General features: G+C 45.5%; 1 protein-coding gene across 4 annotated transcripts in view; it reads left to right on the forward strand.

Annotated features, from left to right (window-relative positions):
- The window catches only part of ogfrl1 (opioid growth factor receptor-like 1), a 68,206-nt gene that overhangs the window by 41,304 nt on the left and 7,358 nt on the right, over positions 1 to 19,544 (forward strand). For 2 of the 4 annotated variants that reach the window (XR_005461070.1, XR_005461071.1), the window contains exons 3-7: positions 2,543 to 2,624; positions 3,794 to 3,872; positions 3,964 to 4,030; positions 9,146 to 9,294; positions 16,652 to 17,549. Coding sequence is in view for 2 of the 4 variants with exons in the window: in XM_038800724.1 (XP_038656652.1) it covers positions 2,543 to 2,624; positions 3,794 to 3,872; positions 3,964 to 4,030; positions 9,146 to 9,294; positions 16,652 to 17,270 (996 nt within the window). In the remaining 2 variants the exon portion in view is untranslated. Of the gene's footprint in view, positions 1 to 2,542; positions 2,625 to 3,793; positions 3,873 to 3,963; positions 4,031 to 9,145; positions 9,295 to 16,651; positions 17,686 to 19,544 lie in introns of those variants that run through there. The other 2 variants (XM_038800724.1, XM_038800725.1) reach the window with 1 other exon arrangement.

Genomic DNA, 19,544 nt, shown 5'->3' on the forward strand with positions numbered 1-19,544 from the left:
TTTCCTTGGGTTTCGGTATTAATGAGCGTGAACTCGGTCCAGTTCATATCGGGAGGGGTCTTCACCCACCCCATCAACTCTGCCAACCTCTTAGCAAAGTACTCAGTTGGCCTTGAGCCCTCTGCCCCTTCAGGGAAGCCCACAATTATCAAATTTAGCCATTTCGAGCGGTTCTCCAAGTCCTCGAGCTTTGCTCGGAGTCCTCTGTTGACCTCCACCACCCTCTGTAGTTCGTCTCCCATCGAGGTGAGCTGGTCACTGTGCTGCGACATGGCCTCCTCCACTGCCTTTATTTTTTCACCCTGTTCTCTCACCTCGGCCGATGTCTTGGCCACATCCACCCTTACCGGGGCAATTACCTCCTCCTCCAATGATATCAGTGCGACCGCCATCTCCTTCCTCAATGCCTCCACGTGCCTCGCAAACTGCTTCTCCAGCTCTGCAGCCATCACCTCGGTCATCCTTTCCACTGTAAGCAGTGCGGCCCCACCACGCGGTCTGGCCATCCGCCATCTTGTCAGCGTTTTTACGGGCCATCTCCTTTGGCGGCGAACCCGTGTTTCCTCCCTTCTTCACAGCTGTTTTTGGCATCACTTAACGACTTAATATTTTTCTCCTTCTTTCTTCAATCTTGAGATAAATAATAAAATACATTTTTCAAAAACTTTTTAAAAATGAAAAAGTAAATTTAAAAATAAAAATTAGAATAAAAAAATAATAATAATAAAAAACTTTTCAAATAAAACATCTCTTCTCCTGGGACCGGACTTCAAACATCCCAAACATGCATTTTCTGCGGGGGCTACCCAGTTTGCGCTGCTCCCCCTCTGCATCTGTGCTGGATTCAGGCCTCGCCGCTTGCTTCCGGCTCAAACCTGCCCGACCCGGCGCCCGTCCCTGAGGCCCCAACGGCCGAAGAAATCGCGAACGACGAAACCACGGGGAAACCCCCAGCACGGTAGCATAGTGGTTAGCACAAATGCTTCACAGCTCCAGGGTCCCAGGTTCGATTCCCGGCTTGGGTCACTGTCTGTGTGGAGTCTGCACGTCCTCCCCGTGTGTGCGTGGGTTTCCTCTGGGTGCTCCGGTTTCTTCCCACAGTCCAAAGATGTGCAGGTTAGGTGGATTGGCCATGATAAATTGCCCTTAGTGTCCAAAATTGCCCTTAGTGTTGGGTGGGGTTACTGGGTTATGGGGATAGGGTGGAGGTGTTGACCTTGGGTAGGGTGCTCTTTCCAAGAGCCGGTGCAGACTCGATGGGCCGAATGGCCTCCTTTTGCACTGTAAATTCTATGAAAACGCCGGGAGCGCTTCTCCAGCGTGACTGCTCCGCTCGCACGTGCCACCGGAAATCTCCAGGTACTTTTTAAAGGATGCCAGGCAACCCGCCTCTACAACCTCCCTGGGCAGTGCATTCCAGACCATCACCACCCTCTGGATGAAAATGGTTTGCCTCTCCCGCTCCCCTTAAACTTGTGTCTCCCATGACTGACCCTTCACAACTAAAGAGAATAACTGCTCCCTATTGCCCCTCATAATCTCCCGCCATTGCCCCTCATAATCTTGTATACCTCGATCAGGTTGCCTCTCTGTCTTCTCGGGTCCAACAAAAACAACCCAAGCCTATCCAACTTCTCCTGATAATTTAAATGTTCCATTTTGGGCAACATCCTGTTGAATCTGCTCTGCTAACCCTCCAGTGCAATAACATTCTTCCTGTAATGTGGCGACCAAAATTGCACACCGTACTCCAGCTGTGGCCTCACCAAAGTTCTGTACAATTCCAAAATGACCTTCCTGCTTTTGTAATCTATGCCTTGATTAATAAAGGCAAGTGACTCATATGCCTTTTTCAACGCCCTATTAACCTGTCCCACCTTCAGAGATCTGTAGACAAACAAGCAATTCCTCTGAATTTCCCAGTGACATGCCATTCCTTGTCAAATTTCTCTTTCCAAAGTGTATCGCCTCTCACTTTTCAGGGTTAAATTCCATCTGCTACTTCTCTGCCCATTTGACCATCCCATTTGTATCTTCCTGTAACCCAACACAGTCAACCTCACTGTTAACCACCTGGCCAATTTTTTTTGTCTCAGCAGGAAATCACAATCTTTAAGTTTCTGTCCTCTTTCTGACTGTGATTGGGTTAAAATAATTATAATTCATCTAATTCGACCAAAATGTCTGTCTATCAAGTTTTAAGAGATAATGGGGCATGGGAGAATTTTCATATGTCTCCATAATATGGTGTGATCAAACCACCTGTTTCCCACCATGTTTTCTAGAACTGGGATGTTTTCCCATTAATGATAACAATGAGTTTACTCTGCAATGTGGAGAGTCAGTTTTCAAACTGACCTCCTTATCTGATCTTTTCCCACGCTCTCAGCCTTTTCTGTTGTCATGGCTAATACATGATTTTTAATAGTATAATGTCACTAAATTATTTCTTCCTTTTTAAACTTTTATTACCTATAAGAAAATTAGATTTGTATCAGTGGTGAAAGCTGTGTATGTTTAATTGTTTGTGATTTATACTCAGGCAAAATCACGAGAAACCAAATTCTTCAGCACTTATGCCAATCTCAAGTTTTATACAAAGGAAATTGCCATGAAACCGGATGGTAAGTGGAAAGCTCTGCAGATCACCCCTCTGGAAAGCAACAGATCGATTACCAGTTAATTCGTATACCTATCGTGCTTCTCCACATTCTACCCACTCTGAATAAATAATAATATTCGCTTATTGGCACAAGTAGGCTTTAATGAAGTTACTGCGAAAATCCCCTAGTCGCCACATTCCGGCGCCTGTTTGGGGAGGTCGGTACAGGAATTGAACCCGCGCTGCTGGCATTGTTCTGCATTACAAGCCAGCTGTTTAGCCCACTGTGCTAAACCAGCCCCATGAGCCTTCTCTTGAATTCCCTGCTCGATTTATTAGTGACTATTTCATCTTTCTGGCCCCTAGTTTTCGCCTTCCCATAAGCAGAGACATCTTCTCCACGTCTACCCTGTCAAACCCTTTCATAATCTTAAAGAGCTGAATCCAATCTCCGTTCAATATTCTATTTTCTGGATAAAAGATCCCAACCTGTTCAAGCTTTCCTGATGTTTATAACTGATAATCCCGTGGAATATTTTTGTTGTGTTTGGCCTGTTTTACAATGTGTAGTACCTTTAAATATCTTAGCATTGTCCCATGTTTGCATCTTAAAGGGACCAATCTGTGCATCTGCATAGCACCTTAGCAATTGCTATGCTCAGAGGGAACATAACCTTACAATTCTGGTATCATCTTTGTAAATCTTTATTGTGCCTTTTCCAGTGCCTCCTTATAATCCTATTAGCACCTTGAGTAGATTAGGATTGTTTTTGTTGGAAAGACGGAGGTTGAGGGTGGACCTGATTGAGGTCTGCAAAATTATGAGAGGTACGGACAGGGTGGATAGCAACAAGCTTTTTCCAAGAATGGGGGTGTCAATTACAAGGGGTCACGATTTCAAGGTGAGAGGGGGAAAGTTTAAGGGAGATGTGCGTGGGAAGTTTTTTATGCAGAGGGTGGTGGGTGCCTGGAACGCTTTGCCAGCAGAGATGGTAGAGGCAGGCACGATAGCATCATTTAAGATGCATCTGGACAGCTATATGAACGGGCGGGAACAGAGGGAAATAGATCCTTGGAAAATAGGAGACAGGCTGTTCCTGTGCAGTAATTTTCTTTGTTCTTTGTTCTCTTTGTTATTGTAGACAGTTAAAATATTATCTGTTTGTATACATATATATATTTTGTGTATAGGTGTTTATATCGATGAAATCCTCACCAAGTGGAATGGAGATTATGACAAGCTCGAACACAATCACACCTATATTCAATGGTTGGCATCATATTTTTTACTCTTGCAATGTAATTGAGGTTTTCCCCTCAGCTTTTGTATGCAATTTGTAACTAATGTTTTTCATTAATAGGCTGTTCCCATTGCGAGAACCAGGCCTGAACTGGCATGCTGAAGAACTGACTACAGAAGAGATTAAGGTAAATTCAAGCGTTTAGATCTGGTTTGAGGTGATTGTCTCTCCTTCTCCTCATCCCTGTCTATTACGTCTGTCCCTTCCTTTCCCGAGTTGCTGATTCTTGTTCAGATGGACATTAGCCACGCCTTGCACCAATACTTTAATGATGTGAGCCCAGATAGGAAGGATCAGCGTACCATATGAGGGGGTAACAGTCCAGCTCAGCCCAGCTCAATGCTGGCTGCATTCAACATCCAATTAAGTCCACTTACCAGCAGGAAAGATTGGAATGAGGACTGGGACTTCCTCTCTCCTCTGTCTCTCAACCCATTGTCCCATTAATACTCAATCAGCATCGTCATATACACCGTGACTCAAATGATCTAACTCAACACAAAGCCATGATTGAATCAGCTTTCTCCCATTTTTAAGACTTAGTACTATATTTGTGTATTTCACTAAAGCATCGGCAGAGCTTGAAAGCACTGTTATTTCAGGAATTAAATGTCCGTGCACTTTTTCACACGTGTTAAACATTCTCACCAATACACATGCACAGGCATACATGTGTGTCTTATCCAAGCAGCCTTTTTAGTGTCCAACCTGTTAAATCCGACGTTGAACCCTGTAGTCAATGGGTCACATCGCCAACTTCTAGTTAGCAGTTGTGTGTGCCAAGCATCTTTTGGTGTGAACTGGTGTAAAATGTGTATATGGGGACATTGAGTGCAGCGAGTAATTGTAGAATGATCTAGAACAGGAATCCATTTTCCCTCTGTTAGCTCGTTGAAAGAGATATCCCATTATTTCCAGCCACTCTGCTCTATGTCCTACAGATCATACAATTCCCACAGTGCAAAAGAAGGATGCCATTTGGCCCATCGAACCTGCACCGACCCTCTGAAAGAGCACCCTACCTAGGCCATCTCCCCGCCCTATCCCAATAACCCCACCTAACCTTTAGACACTCTGGGACAATTTAAATTGGCCGATCCGCCTAATCTGCACAGCTTTGGAAGAAACCAGAGCACCCGGAGGAAACCCACGGAGAAATGGGAGAATGTTTAAACTCCATAAGACAGAGGGTAGCAGTGGAAGGATGTTTTTCCGAAATGGAGGTCTGTAATTAGTAGTGTTCCGCAGGGATCAGTATTAGAATCTCTGCTGTTTGTAATATATATAAATGACTTAGAAGAAAATGTAGCAGGTCTGATTAGCAGATTTGCGGATGATACTAAGATCGCAGGAGTTGCGGATAGTGATGAAGATTGTCAGAAAATATAACAGGATATTGATTGGCTGCAAAATTGGGTGGAGAAATGGCAGTTGGACAAATGTGAGGTGATGCATTTTGGTAGATCCGATTCAGATGGGAGCTATAAAATAAATGGCAGAACCATCAGGAGCATAGAGTCACAGAGATCTGGGCGTACAGGTCCACAGATCCTTAAAAGTGGCAGCAACGGTGGAAATAGTGGTGAAGAAAGCATATGGCATGCTTGCCTTCATAGAACGGGGTATAGAGTATAAAAGTGCACAAATTATGTTACAGTCATATAGAACGTTGGTTAGGCCACATTTGGAATACTGTGTCCAATTTGGGTTACCACTACCAGACGGACGTGGTGGCTTTGTAGAGAGTACAGAAAAGGTTTACCAGGATGTTGCTGGTATGAAGAGTATTCGCTATGAGGAGAGATTGAATAAACTGGGATTATTCTTCCTAGAGAGACGGAGGCTGAGGGTGTCCTGATAGAAGTTTATAAAATTATTAGGGGTATAGATAGGGTGAACAAAGGGCCTGTTCCTGTGGTGCGTTCTTTGTTCTTTCTCTCCACACAGTCACCGAAGGTCGGAATCGAACCCCGGTCCCTGGTGCTGTGAGGCAGCAGTGCTAACCATTGTGCCACCATGCTACCCTATTACCAATTTACCGACAACCCTTTTATTTAAAAAAAAAAAATCTGCTTCCTCTGTTCTTTCTGCCAATGCTGTCCAGATCACAACTCATTGCTTACTACTACATGTCACCTCTGGTTCTTTTTCTAATTACCTGACATCTGTTTCCTCTGGTTCCAGACTCTATGCCAGTAGAAATAGTTTATTCTTATTATATCCATTGCAGTGTTAATGTAAGCCTACTTGTGACAATAATAAAGATTATTATTATTATTCTCAAATTTCATTCCATTTGCATTCCATTTACCAGAAGCTCCACCTCCCTGCTATCAATCCAGTAAATCTCTAATTCCTTGACATCCTTCTGAAAGAACCAAAAACAGTTCTCTGGTTGAAGCCTAACTAATGTTTTACAAATGTTAGCCTAACATGTTTTAGTACTCTCTCTTTAAAACGTCAAGGATCCCAGGCATTTTAACAGCCCTCTCAACCTGTCCTGTAAAGACTTGTAGACATTACACCCCCAAGTCTCTCTGTTTCCACACCGCCTTTAAAATTGGACCAGTTAGCTTCATCTCTTTTTGATTGTCAACCAAAATGAATCACTTCACACTTCCTCTCTATTACGTTTTATCAGCCGTGTATTTGCCCATTTCAGCAATCTGCCTCTGTTTTCCTGGAGTCTGTTATTAGCCTCCTTACCATTTACTACATTTCTGAGTTACGTGTCATCTGCAAACTTTGAAATTACACACTATATACACCAGTTCAGACCATTAACAAATTACTAAACAGAACAATGATTCCATTAGCAATCTCCAATCAAGAACAAAACAGCATAGGAACGGGCCCTTCGGCCCTCCAAGCCTGTACTGGTCATGATACCAACCTTGGCCAAAACCCTCAGCACTTCCTTGTGCCGTATACCTCCAAACCCATTCTATCCATGTATTTGTCAAGGTGCCTTTTGAAAGCCGTTAATGAAAAGAACATATAACATAGAACTGTACAGCACGGTACACGCCCTTTGGTCCACGATGTTGTGCCGAACTAGTCTGAAACTAAGATCAAATCAACCTACTCCCAATCATTCTAGTGCACTCCATATGCCTATCCAATAACCGCTTGAAAGTTTCTAAAGTGTCCGACTCTACTACCATTGCTGGGAGTGTGTTCCACACCCTAACCACTCTCTGAGTAAAGAACCTCCCTCTGACATCCCTCCTCTATCTCCCACCATGAACCTTATAGTTATGCCCCCTTGTAACAGCTACAACCACCCAAGGAAAAAGTCGCTGAAAGTCCACTCTATCTATCTCTCTCATCATCTTATACACCTCAATTAAGTCACCTCTCATCCTCCTTCGCTCCAATGAGAAAAGCCCTAGCTCCCTCAACCTTTCCTCATAAGACCCACTCACCAATCCAGGAAGCATCCTGGTAAATCTCCTTTGCACCCTTTCCAATGCTTCCACATCCTTCCTATAATGAGGTGACCAGAACTGCACACAATACTCCAAATGCGGTCTAACCAAGTTCTTGTACAGTTGAGCTAACCTTACGGCTCTTAAACTCAATCCCCCTGTTAATAAATGCTAACACATTAACACTTTCTTCACGGCACTATCCACTTGGGTGTCAACATTCAGAGATCTATGGACATGAACTCCGAGATCTCTCTGCTCCACATTCTTCAGAACCCTGCCGTTAACGATGTAATCCGCAATCAAATTTGTCCTCCCAAAATGAATCACCTCAAACTTATCAGGGTTAAACTCCATCTGCCACTTTTCAGCCCAGCTCAGCATCCTATCAATGTCTCTTTGCAGCCTACAACAGCCCTCCACATTATCCACTACTCCACCAATCTTGGTGTCAGCAAATTTACTAACCCAACCTTCAACTCCATCATCCAAGTCATTGATAAAAATCACAAATAGCAGAGGGCCCAGCACTGATCCCTGTGGTACACCGCTGGTGACTGGGCTCCAGGATGAAAATTTACCATCTACCACCTCCCTCTGTCTTCTATGTGATATCCAGTTATTGATCCAATCGGTCAAACTTCCCTCTATGCCATGCCTCCTTACTTTCTGAATGAGCCGACCATGGGGCACCTTATCAAATGCCTTCCTAAAATCCATGTATACGATATCAACTGCTCTACCTTCATCTATGTACTTAGTTACCTCCTCAAAGAATACAATCAAAATTGTGAGGCAAGACGTACCCCTCACAAATCTGTGCTGACTATCCTGAATTAAGCTGTATCTTTCCAAATGATCATAAATCCTATCCCTCAGGACCCTTTCCAATAATGAGACTAACCGGCCTATAATTCCCAGGGTTATACCTATTCCCTTTCTTGAACAAGGGAACAACATTCGCCTCTCTCCAGTCTTCTGGCATTATTCCTGTAGACAGTGAGGACATAAAGATCAAAGCCAAAGATTCTGCAGTCTCATCCCTCGCCTCCCAAAGAATCCTATGATATATCCCATCAGGCCCAGGGGACTTGTCTATCCTCAGGCTTCTCAAACTTTCTGAGACATCTTCCTTCCGAATATCTACCACCTCCAGCCTGTATCGCACTATCCTCCTCAATACCATGGCCCCCCTCCTTAGTGAAACCGAAGAAAAGTATTCATTTAGGGCCTCTCCTATATCTTCAGACTCCAGGCTCACGTTCCCACGACTGTCCTTGACCGGCCCTAACTTCACCTTGGTCATTCTTTTATTCCTCACATAAGTCTAAAAAGCTTTGGGGTTTTCCTTGATCCAGGTCACCCCTTGGGTCAATCCGTAAAATAATCATTTCTCTTTGAGATATGCTGCCTGCTCACTATCTCTTAGCTAGTTAATTCCATTTACTTTAATTTTGCGAACCAATATGGTACATTATTAAACTCCTTTTAATAAATATGTATTTAAACTTTACCTTCATCAGCACCCTCTGTTCCCTCATCAAAGAATTTGATGAAGTTAGTTTGCAGGTAACAGATCCATGTTGACTTTCATTTCCGAGGCTGTACTTGCCAGATTATCCCCCTCCTGTTTTTTGAACATGGGTGCAACATTTCCAATTCTCTGGCACCATCCCCACCTAAATTCAGGGTGGGTGACAGGGATTTGTGTCATGGAATGGTTCACTTATGTAAATGTGGTGAAACTTGGCTCTGATTTGGAAGGAAACATCAAATGTTTGCATATTAAATTTTTATTGTACCTTTTTCAATAGGAATTTCTTAAAACTAAAAAAGCAAAGAATAACTATCTCCAGGTTTATGAAATTATGCTGGATTTTTTTGGAATGAAACTTGAGGACAGGAACACTGGGAAAGTGGCTCGAACTTCCAACTGGAAAGAACGGTTTCAGCACCTGAATGAGTAAGTGTGTGAGGATGTTAATGAGCCCTCTGTGGAGGCTGCCCAAGCCCTATTGAATGCCACAGAGATATCTGGCAGAATGTTCAGATGCAATAGGGAGTCATTAAGTGCAGAGGCATGGAAAGAAGATTGGTGAAGGGGGAAATGAACAAAGAGGATATCTGTGATAGGGTGGAAGAGTGGAAGATTGTAGAATTAACGGAATTAAGATGCAAGGCAAAGAAGGGGTGATATGAGATAAGTAAAGAAAGAAGGTGCCAATTCTTCAATTTGCAAGTAGGAACATCATGTGCACAGAATTGACAGTAACTTGCGATTGGCCAATAACTGCACAGTAGAGCTGTGAGTGACATGGAACTTGATAGACTGAATATGGATATCGCTTCCCCACAAGAGACCAGGCTTTCTGAGAGTTGATCACTGATGGAAAAACATCTGGCAGGATAAGAAGTTTAGAGGAAAGTGTAGGTTTTTTTGTAAGCAATTCACTACTGTCAATGATAGAATCCCCAACAAATGGTGAGTACTTGTGCTGCAACTCGGATGAAAGTCAAGTTTGATGAGGAGCTTTACACTGCGATCGGCAGACCACCTAAGTCAGGTATATTTACTGGGAAATTTCAACATGAGTGTGGGTGGATCATGAGGCTTGACCTTCCTCAGAAGTCTTGGTCTTGCAAAGTTAAATGAGAAAAGACAGTGACCACTTGGACTTTATCACCTTCTTTCCAAACAAACCATGCCATCGGGTGTCCTAGAGATATCCGAGATCATGGCATTGGCACTAGCTGGATCTGATCATCACCATCGTTAATCTCGGAAAAATATTCTCAATGCACACAGCTACCATAGTGCTGACTATGATGCATTCTCTGGTGTACACAAGGGTGAGGATAGTAAACCTTGACATTTTTAATTCAACGTGGAAATTCTGTCTTCATATCAATGTCAGCCATATTGCCGACCGATATAAAAAAACAAACATTCCTCAACTTAATTGAACAGGAACTCTTTGCATTCCCACAGTGCAAAAGTGAAATGCAACAAACTTTGAGGCACTATTTACAATATCATACTCTCAGCAAATGGGAAGCAAGAGCAAGAAACTGCTGACTGGTTGAGGACTAACATCAGCGTCACATCATTAATTAAAAGAGAGATCTGAGTGGAAAGAAGAATGCACTAAGAGCTGCTCGAAGTAAAACCCAACAACATATTGGTGACCAATGACTACTAGTTAAAAATCTGCCAGAATAACTAGATGTTCTTGGACAGAGGGAAGGCTGCGAGCATGTATGAAGAGAGCAAAGAAAACAGCTGCCTTGAAATCAATGGGGAGGTTATAGATAGAGAGATCGATAGATAGAACAGTACAGCACCGAACAGGCCCTTCGGCCCTCGATGTTGTGCCAAGCATTATACAAAATCAAGATCAACCTATCCCACTCTCTGTCATTCTGGTGTGCTCCATGTGCCTATCCAATAACCGCTTGAAAGTTCCTAAAGTGTCCGACTCCACTATCACAGCAGGCAGTCCATTCCACACCCTCACCACTCTCCTGCGTAAAGAACCTACTTCGGACATCCCTCCTATATCTCCCACCCTGAACCTTATTGTTATGCCCCCTTGTAACAGCTACATCCACCTGAGGAAATAGTCTCTGAACGCCCACTCAATCAACGTATAAACCTCTATTAAGTCGCCTCTCATCGTCCTCCGCTCCAAAGAGAAAAACCCTAGCTCCCTCAACCTTTCCTCATAAGACCTATCCTACAAACCAGGCAGCATCCTGGTATATCTCCTTTGCACCCTTTCCAATGCTTCCACATCCTTCCTATAGTGAGGTGACCAGAACTGCACGCAATACTCCAAATGCGGTCTCACCAGGGTCATGTATAGTTGCAGCATAACCCCACGGCTCTTAAACTCAAGCCCCCTGTTAATAAACGCCTACACACTATAAGCCTTCTTCACGGCCCTATCCACTTGAGTGGCAACCTTCAGAGATCTGTGGACATGAACCCCAAGATCTCTCTGTTCCTCCACATTCCTCAGAACCCTGCCGTTGACCCTGTAATCCGCATTCAAATTTTTTCTACCAAAATGAATCACCTCTCACTTATCAGGGTTAAACTCCATCTGCCATTTTTCGGCCCAGCTCTACATCCTATCAATGTCTCTTTTCAGCCTACAACAGCCCTCCTCGTCCATTACTCCACCAATCTTGGTGTCATCAGCAAACTTACTAACCCACCCTTCATCCCCCTCCTCCAAGTCATTGATAAAAATCACAAATAGCAGAGGACCCAGCACTGATCCCTGTGGTACACCGCTGGTAACTGGTCTCCAGTCTGAAAATTTTCCATCCACCACCACCCTCTGTCTTCTATGTGATAGCCAGTTACTTATCCAATTGGCCAAATTTCCCTCTATCCCACACCTCCTTACTTTCTTCATGAGCCGACCATGGGGAACCTTATCAAACGCCTTAATAAAATCCATGTATACGACATCAACTGCTCAACCTTCATCTAAACACTTAGTTACCTCCTCAAAGAGCTCAATCAAATTTGTGAGGCAAGACTTATCCTTCACGAATCTGTGTGACTATCCCGGATTAAGCTGCATCTTTCCAAATGGACATAAATCCTATCCTTCAGGAGCTTTTCCATTAACTTATCAACCACCGAAGTAAGACTAACTGGCCTATAATTACCAGGGTCATTCCTATTCTCTTTCTTGAACCGAGGAAAAACATTCGCCACTGTCCAATCCTCTGGCACTAGCCCCGTGGACAGTGAGGACCCAAAGATCAAAGTCAAACGCTCTGCAATCTCATCCCTTGCCTCCCAAAGAATCCTTGGATATATCCCATCTGGACCAGGGGACTTGTCGACCTCCGGTTTTTCAAGATTGCAATGAAAAATGAAATGAAAATCGCTTATTGTCACAAGTAGGCTTCAATGAAGTTACTGTGAAAAGCCCCTAGTCACCACATTCCGGCGCCTGTCCGGGGAGGCTGGTACGGGAATATATCCTTCCTTAGAACATCTACCTCCTTCAGCCTACCCGCCTGTCTCACACACTCATCCTCAAAAACTTGGGCCCTCTCCCTGGTGAACACACTGAAGAAAAGTATTCATTCAACGTCTCTCCTATTTCTTCTGACTCCGTGCATAAGTTCCCACTACTGTCCTTGACCGGCCCTAACCTCACCCTGGTCATTCTTTTATTTCTCACAAGAGTAAAACGCCTTGCGGTTTTCCTTGATCCGACCCACCAAGGACTTCTCATGCCCCCGTAGCTCTCCTAAGCCCTTTTTGTTTTAACTCATTCCTTGCTACCTTGTAACCCTCAAGTGACCCAACTGAACCTTGTTTTCTCATCCTTACATGCTCTTCCTTTTTCTACTTGACAAGACATCCAAGCTCTTTTGTGAACCATGGTTCCCTCACACGGCCATTTTTTCCCTGCCTAACAGGGACATGTCTATCAAGGACACGCAGTATTTGTTCGTTGAACAAGCTCCACTTTTCATTTGTGCCTTTCTACGACCGCTTCTGTTCCCATCTTATGCTCCCTAATTCTTGCCTAATCGCATCATAATTACCCCTCCCGCAATTATAAACCTTGTCCTGCCGTTTGGCCCTATCCCTCTCCATTGCAATAGTGAAAGACACCGAATTGTGGTCACTATCTCCAAAGTGCTCTCCCACAAACAAATCTAACACTTGGCCAGGTTCATTACCCAGTACCAAATCCAATGTGGCCCCCCACTCTTGTCAGCCTATCCACATATTGTGTCAGGAAACCCTCCTGCACACACTGTACAAAAACTGCCCCATCCGAACTTTTCAACCTACAGAGGTTCCAATCAATATTTGGAAAGTTAAAGTCACCCATGACAACTACCCTGAGACCTCCACACCTATCCATAATCTGTTTTGCAATTTCTTCCCCACATCTCTATTACTATTTGGGGGCCTATAGAAAACTCCTAACAATGTGACCGCTCCTTTCCTATTTCTAACTTCGGCCCATATTACCTCAGTCGGCAGATCCCCTTCGAACTGCCTTTCTGCAGCCGTTAATCTATCCTTGATTAACAATGCTACTCCTCCACCTCTTTTACTACCTTTCCTACTCTTACTGAAACATCTATACCCCGGAACTTCCAACAACCATTCCTGTTCCTGTTCTAACCATGTCTCCGTAATGGCCACAACATCGTAGTCCCAGGTACCAATCCATGTTCCAAATTGACTTACCTTATTCCGGATGCTCCTTGCATTGAAGTAGACACACTTCAACCCACCTTTCTGTCTGCCGGTACACTCCTGCGACCTTGATACCCTCCTCAGTACCTCACTACTCTCAACACTGGCTTCTGGACTACAGCTCGCTTTCCCAGCCCCTTGACGAATTAGTTTAAACCCCCCCGAAGAGCCATAGCAAATTTCCCTCCCGGGATATTGGTGCCCCTCTGATTCAGGTGCAAACCGTCCTGTCTGTACAGGTCCCACCTTCCCCAGAATGTGCGCCAATTATCCACGTACCTGAAACCCTCCCACCTACACCATGCCTGTAGCCACATGTTTATCTGCACTCTCTCCCTGTTCCACACCTCTCTAGCACATGACACCGGCAACTAACCAGAGATGACAACATGGTTTGTACTGGCTCTCAGCTTCCACCCTAGCTCCCTAAATTCCTGTTTTAAATCCCCATCCCTTCTCTTTCCTATGTCGTTGGTACCGATGTGTACCACGACTTGTGACTGTTCCCTCTCCCCTTTAAGGATTCTGAAAACACGGTCCGAGACGTCATGGACCCTGGCACCCGGGAGGCAACATACCATCCGTGAGTCTCTTTCGCTGCCACAGAACCGTCTATCTGTCCCTCTAACTATCGAGTCCCCAATAACTATTGCTGTCCTGCTCTCGCTCCCCCTTCCATTCTGAGCCACAGGGACAGACTCAGTGCTGGAGATCCGTTCACCGTGGCTTACCCCTGGTAGGCCGTCCCCCTCAACAGTATCCAAAATGGTATACTTGTTACTGAGGGGAACAACCACAGAGGATCCCTGCACTGACTGTTTCCTCCCAGCCCCTCTCACTGTCACCCATCTATCTTGATTCTTCGGAGTAACTACATCCCTGATGCTACAATCTATGACCACCTCTGCCTCCCGAATGATCCGCAGCTCATCCAGCTCCAGCTCCAGTTCCAGTTCCCTAATGCGGTTTCTGAAGAGCTGGAGGTGGGTGCACTTCCCACAGGTGAAATCAGCAGGGACGCTGATGGCGTCCCTCACCTCAAGCATTCTGCAGGAGGAACATTGCACTGCCTTCCCTATAGATAAAGAAAAAGAAAGAACGTGCTTACCTGTTATTCACTCTACCCCTTAGGTTAGAGGAGGTGGAACGGTGGGGGACACTACAAGTGTAATGTCTAGGGTTTAGAAACTGCCAAACTTAAATACAGGGAAAAATAAAACACTTAACCAGCAACCACTGCACCCCATACAAGGTTAGGTAGATTGGCCATGCTAAATTGCCCGTAGTGTCCTAATAAAAAAAGTAAGGTTAAGGGGGGGTTGTTGGGTTACGGGTATAGGGTGGATACTTGGGTTTGAGTAGGGTGATCATGGCTCGGCACAACATTGAGGGCCGAAGGGCCTGTTCTGTGCTGTACTGTTCTATGTTCTAACTGTCACTTGACAACAGCTCCTCCACAAACCACCTTCAAGATACGGTGACCGCAGTGCACTGATGCAAATTTTCCCCGCAACAGCCAATCAGCAGCTCCGCTCTACTGACCTCTGCTGGATGCTTGCCTTCACTTGAACACGGAGGGTGTCTTGCTCAGGTTCACGTTCTGGATGCAGTACCGCAATGCGCTGATACAAATTTTCCCCGCAACAGCCAATCAGCAGCTCCGCTCTACTGCCCTCTGCTGTTATCACTGAGTGCAGTAAACAGTTGGAGAGATGGGTGGAATACTACCTTGAGTTGTACTCCAGGGAGGCCACTGTCACTGAGCAAGCTCTAAACACCATAGAAAATCTGCCTGCCATGGGAGAGCTGAATATTGAACCCAGAGTGGAGGGGTTTAGCAAAGCTATTGGCTCACGTGCCATAGGCAAAGCTCCAGATGCTAATGCTATGCTGCCTGAATTGATTGTTACAAAGGCATGCTTTATCAAAAAAATGACATTGAATTTTCTGGCTGGAAATCATTGATTAGGTTTTTAAAAGAACAGCTAGGGCATTTGGAATTTAGTTACTAATTACATCTGGAATACAATGATTGTGTCACTAATGGTCAGGCTCTCATCCAAATGAGAGCAGTTCTGACAGAGCAGCTCCCCTTCAGTGCTTGATTCACAAATGTACTTCAGTACAACAGGTGTGTCCTTGCCTCTGGCCCTACCTCTGAAGTATCTCTTCAACTAATCCCAGATACACCCAAGTCTGATTTTGTCCTCATTCTCTCTCCAATGTTATAAGACTATGTAACCTGAGAGATACATGCATCACGGAACTCGTCCCAACCTTTCTCAGGCCACCACCCTCAACCCTTCCAGTTCCTCTCTCTACCTAGAGATGATGGCAGTCCAGTGTGATTGTAATCTCTGTGGAGGGTGAGGGGGAAAGTGGAGAGAATTGGGCAGAGTGAAAGTTTGTGACAAGTGCACAGATTCAGGGGAGACTTGCAGAAAGAGAGAGAGGGAGATTAAAGAGTCTGAGTTTGACACCACAAAACAAAATGAGACCGAGTGTAAACCAAGCGGGATATGGAGAATAAAGGACGGAGAGTGGGCGTCAGTAACGCAATGGGAGTTCACCTGCAAAGAGAGATCTTGCATTGTAACTTTCATAGGCTAAGGATGCCCCAAAATACTTTTGAGGTGTAGTCATGATGTGAATGTCACCAAATGAGTTCCTCAACTTGGCAATGTCCATAAAAAGACGTAAATAATGAGGTAGTTGACCAGATGTTTTCTTCGATGTTCAAAGTTGGCCAAGGCACCCAGTGAATCTGTCTGCTCTTCCTCAAAAGTTTCTCGTGGGCATTTCTTTTCCTTTCACCTGGTTAAAATGGGTTTTGCGTCTTATAGCAAGGTCGTAACTCTGACTGATCAGCACTCCCTCAGCACCGAATGCCAGAGCTAGCTGAGATTACAACTCAAGTGTCTGGAGTGGGGCATGAGTTAGCACCTTCAGAGTCCTGAGCTAGGAGTGTTGCCATTGCATTTATTTGGAAAACAATACTGATTCTCGAATACTCTGCTTACAATTTCCATTTGGTTGGGAATATAATACTTATTAATTTGCATCTTGTTCTTTGTTTAAGGTCCCCGCACAATTATCTAAGAATCACCCGCATTTTAAAAAGTCTTGGAGAGTTTAAGTTTGAGAACTTCCAGATTCACCTGGTACGCTTCCTTCTGCACGAGGCTTTAGTTGAGGAGACTCTGCCCAACATGTTGCACAGTGCTTTGGAATACTTTGTTTACACAATCAAATCCAGGAAGGAGAGGAGGAGGCTCCTGCGTTTTGCCAGGCTCCATTATAAGCCAACTGAAAACTTTATCTGGGGGCCTCTGAGGAAAGAAGCAGCAGGAGGAAGAAACCTTGTTGCCAAGTCATCCTCTCCGTCAGAGAAGAGGCCATTTGCTCAAGAGAAGAGCAGACACAATGCCTTGAGTGAGGGCTCGCAAAGCAGCATGGCAACTGCAGTCACAACAGAGTCTGCCTCCTGCACTGAGACTGGGCTTGGAACAGGTAAACAGCAGAAAGATCAAAGCAGCGGCGACACAGCAGAAGCCAACAATGCAAAGAATAAAATAAGCATCAAAGGGAAGAGTGAGAATCGGGTGGCAAAGCCTTTGACAGAACCTGAAGACACTGACCATTCCCAGAGCCTGCTTGAGAATGTAGACGATTCAGACTCGATAGAGACGGAGAGTTAAGTGTTTCGCAAAGAGTGTTTCCTTTAAAACAATTCTGACCAAGGCCATAGCCTCAGCATTGGTACCTCGATGCAGATTTCGAGACGGAGCTCTCTGACTGACCTTTCTCTCGGATACTCTTTGCTCTTCCATGATTGTAATTTTTTATGTAGAAAAGAGACTGAATGTTTAAGTGACGAGTTCAACCGATTGTCCACGTGAGCACTGGATACTGTGACTCGAATCAGGAAATCCTTGGACTTTCCAACTGTTTGCTCTCTTCCTGTTTTGAGACACATGGTAATATTTGAGATGAAAATAAGATGCAAACCATTACGTTTTTAAGAATGAATAATAGGACCTTTATGTGAAAGGCATCAATAGTTCACCTTTGGCAGGACATTGATGCTTATTACAGTTAATACTTACCTCAAAATTTTACCTGTTTTTTTCATGATGTGATTTAAGCAGCCTGTCATTTAATGGAGATTAGAAGTTTGTTGGTGATTTACACTTGGGTTCTAGGGGGCAGCACACAATGCTAACAGTGGTTAGCATTGTGGCTTCACAGCACCAGGGTCCCAAGTTCGATTCCCCGCTGGGTCACTGTCTGTGCGGAGTCTGCACATTCTCGCCGTGTCTGCGTGGGTTTCCTCCTGGTGTTCCGGTTTCCTCCCACAGTCCAAAGACGTGCAAGTTCGGTGAATTGGCTGTGCTAAATTGCTCTTGGTGTCCAAAAAGGTCAGGATGGGTAATTGGATTACGGGGGTCGGGTGGAAGTGAGGCCTTAAGTGGGTCGGTGAAGACTCGATGGGCTGAATGGCTTCCTTCTGAACTGTATGTTCTATGTTCTTGGTAATGGTTCATATAGGGTTTTTGACTCTACCTGTATTCTGAGATTTTATCACTTTTGACCACGCCTATCTGACTCCCATTCTCCCCAATATTTTTCTAATTATGCATTCACAGCACATCTTTTTTTAAAAAGCTCTGGGGCGAAATTCTCCGACCCCCACGACGGGTGGGAGAATAGCGGGAGGGCCTTCCCGACATTTTTCCCGCCCTCCCGCTATTCTCCCACCCCCCCGCCGAAGTCCCGACCCGAATCGCTGCCGCCGTTTTTTACGGCCGGCAGCGATTCTCAGCTGTTGGATGGGCCGAAGTCCCAGCCCTTTCCGCCGTTTTCACGAACGGCAAACACACCTGGTCTTGCCGTTCGTAAAAACGGCGTCACCAACTCGCTTTTTACAACCATGGCACCGATTGGCATGGCAGTACCACGGCCGTGCCAAGGGTGCCATGGACCCGCGATCGGTGGGCACCGATCGCGGGCAGCGGGCCCGATGCCCGCGCACTACTTGTCCTTCCGCCGCCCCGCAGTATCCATTCGCGGGGCGGCTGAGGGGCAACCCGGCCCGCGCATGCGCGGGTTTCGCGCAAAAACGCGATGACGTCACCCGCGCATGCGCGGGTTGGAGTCTTCCAAACTGCGCATGCGTGGCTGACGTCATATGACGCGTCAGCCGGCGCTAACTCCGGTAAGCGGGCTTAACGATTTTCGTTAAGCCCGTCTTGCCGGAGCCTACGGCGTCGGGCTGCTAGCCCCGACCGGGGACCAGAATCGGTCCCCCGTCGGGAAGGGGCGCGCTGCCGTAAAACCCGCCCGGGTTTTACGGCAGCTTTACGATTTCTCCCGTTTTGGGAGAATCTCGCCCCTGATTTTTCCCTCTGGTTTTGCCTTCAGCGGCACTTTGGAGATTAATGCTTAATTCAAGGAAACTCAATTCGTGAAGGGTGGGCAACCCTAGATTTATAATGCAAGACGTGTAGGCCAGTAACATTTGTATATTTCTCACTTGGGAGTGACATGGTGGCACAGTGGTTAGCACTGCTACCTCATAGCTCCGGAGACTCTGGTTCCATTCTGGCATTGGGTGACTGTTTCTCCCCGTGTCTGCGTGGGTTTCCTCCGGGTGCTCCGGTTTCCTCCCACAGTCCAAAGATGTGCAGGTTAGGTGGGTTGGCCATGATAAATTGCCCCTTAATGTCCAAAAGGTTAGGTGGTGTTACCGGGTTATGGGGATCGGATGGAGGTGTGGGCTTAAGTAGGGTTCTCTTTCCAAGGGCCGGTGCAGGCTCGATTGGCCCTATGGCCTCCTGCACTGTAAATTCTATGATTCTATGAATTGCCAGTAAATCAAATCCGATATAGTGGCTGGGATTTCGGGTCCCATTGCAGTGGGTGGGGTACGGGGCTGGAAAATGTGGTGAGGCATCCAAAGGCCCATTGACTTC

Source organism: Scyliorhinus canicula, chromosome 6 (assembly GCF_902713615.1).
Source record: "Scyliorhinus canicula chromosome 6, sScyCan1.1, whole genome shotgun sequence".
Taxonomy (NCBI): Eukaryota; Metazoa; Chordata; class Chondrichthyes; order Carcharhiniformes; family Scyliorhinidae; genus Scyliorhinus; species Scyliorhinus canicula.